The sequence below is a fragment of the Plasmodium gaboni genome, chromosome 11 (genome assembly GCF_001602025.1).
Source record: "Plasmodium gaboni strain SY75 chromosome 11, whole genome shotgun sequence".
NCBI lineage: Eukaryota > Apicomplexa > Aconoidasida > Haemosporida > Plasmodiidae > Plasmodium > Plasmodium gaboni.
The window spans coordinates 1000070-1011579 of NC_031491.1; the positions used below are offsets into that span (position 1 = coordinate 1000070).

An 11510-nucleotide genomic window follows, 5' to 3' on the forward strand; every position below is an offset into this window, starting at 1 on the left:
TTTTTGAGAAAACATTAAAATTATATATGAATAAAACATACCTGCACCATATAAGATATTTTTTACGATTCCATAACTTCCTATTATAAAAAAAAAAAAAAAAAAAAAAAAACATATACAAAATTTTTTTAATATATATATATATATATATATATATATATATGTTTTTTTTTTTTTTTTTTTTTTTTTTTTTTTTTTTTTTATTAATTAAAAACCAAATTAAAATTTTTAATAAGCGTTTAATTATTTTAAAGAAAAGATAATATAAATGAATAAATATATAATTAAAAATATATATATATAATTTTTTTTGAATAAAGAAGACTACACGGGTCTATATATTATATATATATAATATATGACTGCTTTAAATTCCTATTTTTATTTTAATGAAGAAAGAATCTAATGAGTAAAAATTTATAAAGCGCTCTATTATATATATATATATATATATTTATGTGTGTATGTATTTATTTATGAGTAAGCATGTTATTATACACTTAACCAATATTCATAATATAAAATATATCTCACATTCATATTTCTTATTAATATGTTTTTACAATAAAATAAAAAAAAATAAATATAATAATAATCTGTTCACAATTTTAAGTGAAAAAGTATGCATAATTTGGTAATTAAAAAAATATATATGTATAATATTATTTTATGCATATATATATATATATATAATATAATATATTCATATAAATGTTTAAAAGTAATAATTTAATTAGGTGAAAATATAGTTATATATAATTTTTTATTTTGCAAAAAAATAAAAATTTGGTGTTCATATATATAATATAATTAATATATTTTTCTATTGTGTTCGAAAAATTTTCTATGAAAAGAAATTTTAAAAGAAAAAAATATTTCAAAAAAAGCATGAAAGAAAATACTATATATATATATATTATATATATATTATATCATACATATATATATATATATAATATTTGAGGAAAAATAATATATTTTTTTTTTTTTTTAAATAATAATATATCATACATAATATTATATACATATATTTTATATTATTATAAATGTATTTTTTTTTTTTTTTTTTTAAATAATATTTCATACATTCATAATATAATATTTTTATATTATATATGTAAATTATATATGTATATTTAATTTTTTATTTTATATAATAAACGTAGTAGTCCATATATTAAAAATATAAATATACATAATGTTAAATATTTTTTAATGAAATATTTTATAATTTAGAAAGTTGAAAATTTGAAAGAACATATATATGTATATATTTTCATATATTTCTTTAAAGCTATTTAAATAAAACAAAATATATATATATATATACTTTTATATATAACATATATATGTGTTGTCATCAATTAAAAGTTTTATAAAATATTTTTGTGTTTCTAAGGATATATATAAATATATATATATATATATAAAGATTTATTTTTTTAATTGTTTTCTTATAAGTCAATTTGATATTATTTATATATTATTTAATTTTTTATATTTTATATTTTATATATTATATTTTATTTTATTTTTAATTTTCCAAAAATGAATGTTGAGAATATTTTTGGAAATGAAGAAGTAAATGTAGAAGAAATAGAAAAATTATCAAACAGTGAAATAAAAACACGTGTAAGTTTAATTGATACTGAAATAAAAATATTGAAGAATGAACATACGAGATTAAAAAATGAATATAAGAATTTACAAGAAAAGATAAAAGATAATGTGGAAAAAATTCATTTAAACAAAATGTTGCCTTATTTAGTAGCTAATGTAGTGGAATCATTAGATTTAGAAGATGAAGAAGAAGAAAACGAAGTAAAAGATGAATATGATTTATATGATAATAATTTAAAATTAAGTCATGAAGGATTTCGTGATATAGATGATGAGAAAAGAGGAAAATGCATGGTTATTAAAACTTCAACTAGACAAACAATATTCTTACCAGTTCCAGGTTTAATAGATGCATCTGAACTTAAACCAGGTGATTTAGTAGGTGTTAATAAAGATAGTTATTTAATAATTGATAAATTACCACAAGAATATGATAATAGAGTTAAAGCTATGGAAGTTATTGAAAAACCATCAGAAGATTATTCTGATATTGGAGGATTAGATAAACAAATCGAAGATTTAGTAGAAGCTATAGTATTACCAATGTTACATAAAGAGAAGTTTGAGAAAATCGGAATAAAACCACCAAAGGGTGTATTAATGCATGGACCACCAGGTACAGGAAAAACTTTATTAGCTAGAGCTTGTGCATCTCAAACCAATGCTACTTTTTTAAAGCTAGCTGGACCGCAACTTGTTCAAATGTTTATTGGAGATGGTGCCAAAATGGTTAGAGACGCTTTCAATTTAGCAAAAGAAAAAGCACCCGCTATTATTTTTATTGACGAATTAGATGCTATTGGAACAAAAAGATTTGACAGTGAATTGTCAGGTGATAGAGAAGTACAAAGAACCATGCTCGAACTCTTAAATCAATTAGATGGTTTTAGTACAGATGATACAGTTAAAGTAATTGCAGCTACTAACAGACCAGATACATTAGATCCAGCCTTATTAAGATCTGGAAGACTTGATAGAAAAATTGAATTACCACATCCTAATGAAGAATCAAGAGCAAGAATTTTGCAAATCCATTCAAGGAAAATGAATGTCCACAAAGATGTCAATTTTGAAGAATTAGCCAGATCAACCGACGATTTTAATGGAGCCCAGTTAAAAGCTGTCTGTGTTGAGGCTGGAATGATAGCCTTAAGAAGAGGAGCAACCGAAATTGATCATGAAGATTTTGTGGAAGGCATTACATCGGTATTGTCGAAAAAGAAGAGTACCTTGAATTATTTTACTTAATTTTTTTGTATATGACTGGGGATATAATCAAATAGTAATATATAAATGTATACATATATATATATATTATATATATATTTTTTTTTTTTATTTTGTTACTTTTTTATTTTTTATTATTTTTTTTTTTTCCTGAATATGCAATAACTTTTGTGTACAAACTAGCTATTTTTTATAAATTAATTTTTTTTTTTTTCCTTAATTTACCTGAACGTGTTCATACAAAATGGACCATTGTAAAAATAAATAAATAAAAAAAATATAAATATATATGCTATATATATATATATATATATATATATGTGTATATATTTATAGGTTCCATTTTGTGTGCTTTTTACATGTATGAATAATAATATTTCACCTTAAGGTTTGATAAAAGAAATATACATACCTATATAAAATAGATTAATATATGGAATAATTCTATATATAAATAATTTCGATATTTTCCAATTTCCCTGAAAAGGTATGATTGATTGGATAAATATAAATAAATATAAAAAAATAATAACATATATATTATATATATATATATATATATATATATATATATATATATGGTTTTATTTAATGGTGTATATTGTTCTATTATAATATAATAATATATGATAAAATAATTTTTTTTGTTTCAATTAATTCTTATCCATAATATTATTCGTATTTATATTATATATATCATTTATTTATTATTTTGTTATTTTTTTTTTTTTACTTATTTTATTTATTATTGAATGCTTTTTTGTATTAAATACATTTTATATAAATGTTACTTTTAAAAATATTTTTAAATTGAAATTTTTTGAAAAAGAATATTTGAACACTAAACATATGTAAATAATATTATATATATTATATATTATGTATTAGCTGTTAAGTGCATTTATGTAAACTATTTAAATAATGTAAATAAAAAAGGTTCATTTATTTTTTGGTATGATAAATTAATTATTTTGTTCTCTCTCTTTTTTTTTCTTTTTTTTTTTTAAAATATGAAGAGTATAACATGAAGGTGTATAAAAAAAAAAAAAATAATAAAATAATAATAAAGAATAAACATAATAATATATATATATGTATATATTGAGAGTATTTGATGATTAGAACGATATTAATAATGAAAGAGAAAGTATATATTGACTTTATGAAAGGTAGTGAAATAAATAAATAAATATATAAATATATATATATATATTTGCATATTCGTTTTTTCCTTAAAAAGAATTAAGTTAAAAATGAATGTATTAAGGTTTGTGATTTAAAGATAATAAAAAAGGAATTATAATAATATTATGTGTGCGAAATATAATATATATATATATATATATATATATATTTTTTTTTATTTATATAAATATTTTGGAACACAAAACAACAGTTACATTTTCTTTTAATGTTTTATTAAAATGGAAAAAGAGGAAGAAAATATGAATGATGGTTTAAGGCTTGAAAAGAAAGGGGAAATTTTAAAGAGTGAAAATATTATGAAAATTATGAATAACCCCATGACATATGTAATAGAATCAATAAAATATAAATCTGTTTTCGATATAAAAAAAGATCTGATATTTATGAAGAATGTTATTCACAATGATATAATAAAAATATTGAATAAGAATTCCAAAGAATTTATGTCTTTACCTGCAAATTTGAATTATATTGAAAATATGATTCCAATATTAGATAAAGAGATCAAAATATCAAAAAGGTTTGTAAAAAAGTTATTAAATGAAATTAATAATATAAATAAAAGCATAAATGAAATATTAATAGATAAAATAAATATATTTTATATAAAAAATATTTTAAAAGTAAATATAGATATATATGATTTAATAAATAAGATAGAAAAAGAATTAAAAAAATATGAAAAATCAGAATGTTATAATATATTAATAGATATTCAAAAAAAAATGTATTCATATAATTATGAAATGAATAATATATTATCATCTACTAATACTTGTTCATTTTTAATTGAAGATGATATATATAAAAATAATATTTATTTTTTATATGATTTAGCTAAAAGATTAATAAATATATCTACATGTATATGGAATATTAAAGCTATGATGTATAATAATTATAAAAGAATAAAAACTATATCAGACAAATTACAACATTTTTATAATCTTCTTAATAAATATGGTATAGAAGCCAAATGTGAAGAACAAACCATACTTGTTACTATGAATAAATATTCTTTTGAAAATTTAAATGAAAAATTAAAAAATGTAATAGATCAGGTGGAAAAAAAAATAAACGAGTTATCTTATATTTTTTTAAAATTGTTAAAAAATGGATTCATACAAAATATTAATGAGAATAATATATTAAACCAGTCATTAAATTATATATTAAATTCTTGTTATTTGATAAATTATTTTAAAGTCTTTATAGTGCATTTCCAGGAGGTCTATATAAATTACATAGTACGCTTAAAAGGACAAAAATAAAAACAAAATAAATAAATAAATAAATAGACAACATATATATATATTTATATATATAATTATTTATTAATATTCATGTCATGCCTCTTCATTTATATGTGTGTATGCAGAAACGCTCACACGTTTCATACATTTTTAAGGCTCAAACGCAATTTCTTATTTCATATATTTTGTTATATATATATATATATATATATATATATATATATATATTTTTTTTTTTTTTTTTTTTTTTTTTTTTTTTTTTTTTTAGGAATATGAACCTTTTGATACGTATGAGGATTTCCTTCTTTATGTCAAAGAAAAAATATTAGAAAATAAAAATGTTCAAGAAATATGCAAAAGAATAAATGAAATAGATGATGGTGTGTTATTTTGTGCATATGGCATTTTAGAGAGAATATTAGAAATAATAAAAAATAAATTCGGTGATATATTTATGTTAAGGTACTCTGATATATTCATGGAACGATATATAAAGACAACTTATCTTTTTAATGATATAAAAAAGTTATTAGTAAGAAAAAGCAAGTATGAATTATTTATATTGGATGAGAAGATGAAAAAGTTTTTAAAAACTTTTGAAAGAGATGGATATGTACAATATGTTTTAAACTTATTAGAAAATAAAATGAATGATAATTATAAAAATGTAATTTTATTTGATAAGAAATATATATTTGAAAATAATTTTTATTGGTTAAAAGAAACTATAAATTTAATAAAAATTTTTAAGATATTATTTACAAGTAAATATTATATCCCAGATTGTTTAGCAAATTATTTATCTTTTATATTTAAGCATTTTAAAAATTATATTACTAATGTAGAAACATTTTTATTATTTCTAGAAGAAAATGAAGAAATCAAAATATCAATTGTAGACAAAAAAAAAATAAATAAGTTTCAATGGAGTCCAACCTTGGGTTATAATACTATAGGTTTTTTTATATCTGATTTTTTGTCATTAAGAAAAATTTTTAAAACTAGTAAAAATATATATTCATATATTAAGAACGATGGACAAGTTATACTCCCGAATAATATTGGTGATGTATCTAAATGGATGTTTACAAAAATATTGAATAATTTTATTAATCAAACAACTTTAGAAGAAAAAAATGCACACATGGGATATGATAAAAAAAATATTTATGTAAATAATAATAGTTCATCTAATATTAACGATGATCTTATAACTTCATCTTCTGAAGAAGATGAAAATAATATGAATATTATGAATATGCAATCTAAAAATATGATTAGTTCAAATATCCATAATGATGATAAAATTAAATTAGATTATGCCCATTTAGATGATAAACAAATTAGTGAACACGACATAAAATATAGATATAATGCAAACAAATCAGATGATACTAAAAATAATGAAAGAGATATTTATGCAGACAACAACGATATGCATAATAATTTAGATGTATTATTAAATAATGAGAACAAAAATTATAATCAAAATATAGATCATGTAGATATATTATATAAAATAGGGAATGAAAATAAAAATATTCTAAGAGAAAGAAAAAAAAAAAAAAATCAAACATTGTATTTTTATGAAAAAAATAATAAAAAAAAAATTATTCATCATATTCGTTGCATAAATGGGTTTTTAAAAACATTAACCAAAATTGTTATCAATACACAAAAAATATTTGAAGATTTTTTTATAAATAAAATGTTTGAAATTTGTTCGAGTTTTTTGATATACTTGCATTCTCTCTTGACTGTGCATAAAATGACAAGCAAGCGAGTAAGCATATAAAAGGAAAACAATAAAAAATAAAATGAAATGAAATAAAATCAAATAAAATAAAATAAAATAAACACACATCACATATATATATATATATATATATATATTTATTTATTTATTTATTTATTTATTGGGGTGTATTATTCTTTTTTTTTTTTTACACTTATTTATTATTTCATTTTTTTTTTTTTGTATCTTAGATTCCTGAAAAACCAAGTGAACAGGTGGAAAAAATTGTACTACCCCTAATTTCGTTCAAAACATTTTATCAGGACATAATAGCAGATGTAACAAAAAAAAAAAAAAATTAATAAACATAAATATATACATATATATATATATATATATGTTTTATTTATGTGTGGTTTTATTTTTTATTTAGATTATTATAGAAGACATAATTACAAAAATTGTTGATAAAATAAGCGAGTATTATCTTAACGAGGTAAAAATAATAAATCCAAGATTAACAAAATAATTTATAACGCACACACAGAAGAAAAATATATATATGTATATATTTTATTTATATGATCAAATATGAACTTATCATATTTTTATTTTTCATAGATCAAAAATGTAATCGACGCAAAGATTTGTGAACAAAATAAGAGAAGCCTGAAATTTAATTTAATAGAAACATTTTTAAAGGTACTGTTTTATATATAATCAATTTTTTTTTTTGAACAGATTGATTTTATTTATATAAGAAGGAAAAGACAAATATGAACATATTAACATATCTAAATGTTTATATATATATATATATATATATATATATATATATTTATATTTATGCGTGTATTTATTTATTCTTTTTTTTTTTTTTAGAAGGACGATGTGCCGTATGAGGAAAAAATACAACAACAAATATATTTGGTAATAAACATAAATCCTTTTAAATTTAATATAAAAAAAAAAAAAAAAAAATTCAGAACATTCTATGATATACATAATGTATATATATTATACATTTAGAACTATATATAATATAATTTATGTTTATTTTTATTTTATTTTTTTGTTTTTTAGGATGTATGTCAATATGAGAAATTATGTGATGAGAATTTTATGATAAACAAAAATACCAACATTAATATGAGGGCCTTAATAAATCACTGCAAAATGGAAAATAAAAAGATTAAAGGGTAAAATATATACATATATGTATATATATATATATATATAATGATATTATTATTTAATCTTATATCATTTTGTTTTTTTTTTAAAGATATTATATTATTTATGCATATATATCTATATATAATATATCTTTTTTGTCACGTTTTTTTATTTTTTTATTTTTTATTTTTTTATTTTTTATTTTTTTATTTTTTATTTTTTTATTTTTTATTTTTTTATTTTTTATTTTTTAAAAGTACTGTACATATAAAATAAAGTATCAATTTTCTTGAATTTTTCTAGTATTATATATTATCAAGAAAATAAATATATAATAATAAAAAAAAAAAAAAAAAAAAAAAAATATTATAGGATAGATATATTTATTGATTCTATATTATATGTTAAAATAAAATGAAAAAAAATTTTTTTTTTTTTATAGTATTTTATTTTTTTTGTTATTTTTATATATAATAATAAACTTAAAATGATAATAAAAAATATTAGAGGTTAAAATATATATAATATATATATATCATATTTTTGTGAACGTCTCCATATTAATAATAATCGATGTTTCTATATTATTAAAAATAAAAATATTCATATATATATATATATATATATTTATTTATTTTAATGACATTATGGAGAGTTTGTGCCCCTTGGAAAATAATTGTTTTATATTTCCTCATAAGGATAATAAATATATTAAGAAGCATTTAAAAAAATGTCCTTTATATTTAAAAAACTTATACTTACATTACACTCCTTTTCATTTCCCTTATATTAATGATAGTAATATATATATATTAAAACATAATGATGTGGAGAATGTATTAAATGAATATTATATATTATTCAATAATATAATACTAGACACAGTAAAAAAAATGAGTATACCTATAAAAACATTTGATACCTTTTTATATATGAAATATAATTTATTACTAGTATGGTATATGAAATATGGAAAGGATGTTTTCTTTTCTATGTTAGAAAATGATATATATAAAGAAAAGTTGGATAAAAAAATAAATAATAATATAAATAAAAGTAACATTGTGGATATTAATATAGAAGAGCAGAATTTATTATTATATATTCATATTAATAAATTAAAAAATTTCATATCTAATAAAAGAAATTCATATAACAATAATAATCAGTGTAATCAGAAATATTGTGTAAACAAGTTTGTAATAGAAAAAAATACAAAATATACAACTCATATATATAATATTAATAATATTTCTTTAGAAGAAAATGGTAACAGTTATAATAGTATAGCTACAGAAGAACAACATTTTTGTGATTCTAAAACAATTAATGATAATAATAAAAATTGTAGTTCACCTAACAAAAAAAGTGACTATAATAAAATGGATGATAATCAAAATGATGAAAATAATAAATATACTTTGCCTATGTTAACTTTAAAAAATATAGGGAATATTCATAATTATAAAATAACTAGGGATATAATAAATTATGTGGATGAGTTTGTATTTAAGTCTTCTGATTTTTTCGATGGAGAAGAAAAGAAGAGCAAAGAGGTAAAGATAAAAAAAAAAAATGATGATAATAAACAAAATAGTGGTGGTAATAATAAAAATGATGGTGATAATAATCAAAATGATGGTGGTAATAATCAAAATGATGGTGATAATAAACCATATAGTGGTGATGATAAACCATATAGTGGTGATGATAATGGCAGAAATATTTTTTCAAATGATAAAATATCCTTTTTATTAATTGAAAAAAATGAACTGGACAAAGATGAAATTCTTAGTGTTATAATTTATTTAACTATTTATCTATGTTGTAAATTAAATATAATAAAAAGAATAAAAAATAAAAATTTTAATAGAAAAGAGATTGAAAAAATAAAACAAGATGATATATATTCTATTTTCTTTTTTTTAAATAATATAGATAAACATGATATACAAAATATAAATTTATTATTTTTACTTATATATTTCAATGAGTTCTTTTATATATATTTCTATAATTTATTAAACCAGAAAGACATATTTATATCCTCTACACACAAAAAAAACATACAGTCTTTATTTATTGAACTTGGTGCAGGTAAAGCAAATACAACTAGGTGGATAAATTTTATTATGAACAACCTAGGTGATATATTGAAAAAATACAAAATTTATAAAGGAGTATCAAAAAATGATGATAAAAATATGTGCTATATAAATAATGATAACACCAAAAATAATTATCAACAAAATAATTATCAAAAAAATATATTATGTTCTAATGAACAATCTGTTTTATTACATTCGAGGCAATCAGAATATGAAAAATGTAAAATTTTAATTATTGAAAAAGAATCTCTTAGAAATAAAAAAGAAATGAAAGATTTCTTTATGCAAATTGAACAAAATAATAATGAAAATATTCTGAGGATAAGAACAAATGTATCAGATTTTAATTTAAATCAATTTATTCATTTTATAAAACATAAAAATCTAAAAGCTAACCATTTCTTAGTACCAGATATTATACAATTTTATTATTATAATGATATTTATAAAAATATACAAAAAGAAAATCAAGAATTAAACACAAAGGATGAACAAATTAAATATATTACACATATTAAAAATTTTAATAATGATAAAACGTCTTTTTTTTGTGAACAGTTTTTAAAAAATAATTTATTATGCATTGAGAGTTACTTGGATATTAATGTGCAAAAGCTTTACACATCTTTAACCCAGGGAAATAATAACCTTAAAAAGTAAGGAATAAATATAATAAATAAATATATATATATATATATATATATATGTATGATTCTATTTAATTACCTATGTTTACATTTTCATTTTATCATTATCTCCTTGTAGGGTCTACAACAGTGTTAATAATTTTTTAAAAGATTTTGACTTTCAAAAGGTTACATATTTAACCAAGCATTTATGTGGAAATGGCACTGACCTAGCCTTAAGGTATAATATATATATATATATATATGTTTTTAATTTTTTATTTATTCATCATATATTTATAATCTTTTACTTTTTTCATATTATAGAATGTTAGTAAATAGCGTGAAGGATAACGTTGTAGAAAATTATTTTATCTTAGCTCCTTGTTGCCACCATAGGTTATTAAATCATAAAAATATATATATATATATATATATATTTGTGTCATTCATTTGTGTTTTTTTTATAATATAATATGAACTTATTGTTTCTTTTAATAAAATGCAGGTGTGAAGTTAAAAAAATTGTGGGGTATAAATATTTAAAAGAATTAAATAT

At 18.3% G+C, this 11510-nt stretch overlaps 3 protein-coding genes across 3 annotated transcripts in view; all 3 read left to right on the top strand.

Moving 5' to 3' along the window:
• Window positions 1–1548: 1548 nt before the first annotated feature.
• On the top strand, window positions 1549–2868 carry PGSY75_1130400 (putative 26S protease regulatory subunit 6a; the record flags this gene model as incomplete). The annotated part of the gene is made up of 1 exon (XM_018786422.1): window positions 1549–2868. The coding sequence occupies one exon, from the start codon at window positions 1549–1551 to the stop codon at window positions 2866–2868; it is 1320 nt and encodes a 439-aa protein (XP_018641217.1).
• Window positions 2869–4271: 1403 nt separating this feature from the next.
• PGSY75_1130500 (hypothetical protein) lies at window positions 4272–8244 on the top strand (the record flags this gene model as incomplete). The annotated part of the gene is made up of 7 exons (XM_018786423.1): window positions 4272–5300; window positions 5575–7089; window positions 7293–7379; window positions 7475–7537; window positions 7663–7743; window positions 7924–7971; window positions 8125–8244. 7 exons carry the CDS (start codon window positions 4272–4274, stop codon window positions 8242–8244), a joined length of 2943 nt encoding a protein of 980 aa, XP_018641218.1.
• A 620-nt stretch (window positions 8245–8864) lies between these two features.
• Window positions 8865–11510, top strand: part of PGSY75_1130600 (hypothetical protein) — a gene marked incomplete at both ends in the record, with an annotated part of 3061 nt that continues 415 nt past the window's right edge. Inside the window, 4 exons of the mRNA XM_018786424.1 lie at window positions 8865–10981; window positions 11091–11192; window positions 11279–11350; window positions 11460–11510. Coding sequence (XP_018641219.1) covers window positions 8865–10981; window positions 11091–11192; window positions 11279–11350; window positions 11460–11510 — 2342 coding nt within the window. The remainder of the gene's footprint in view (window positions 10982–11090; window positions 11193–11278; window positions 11351–11459) is intronic.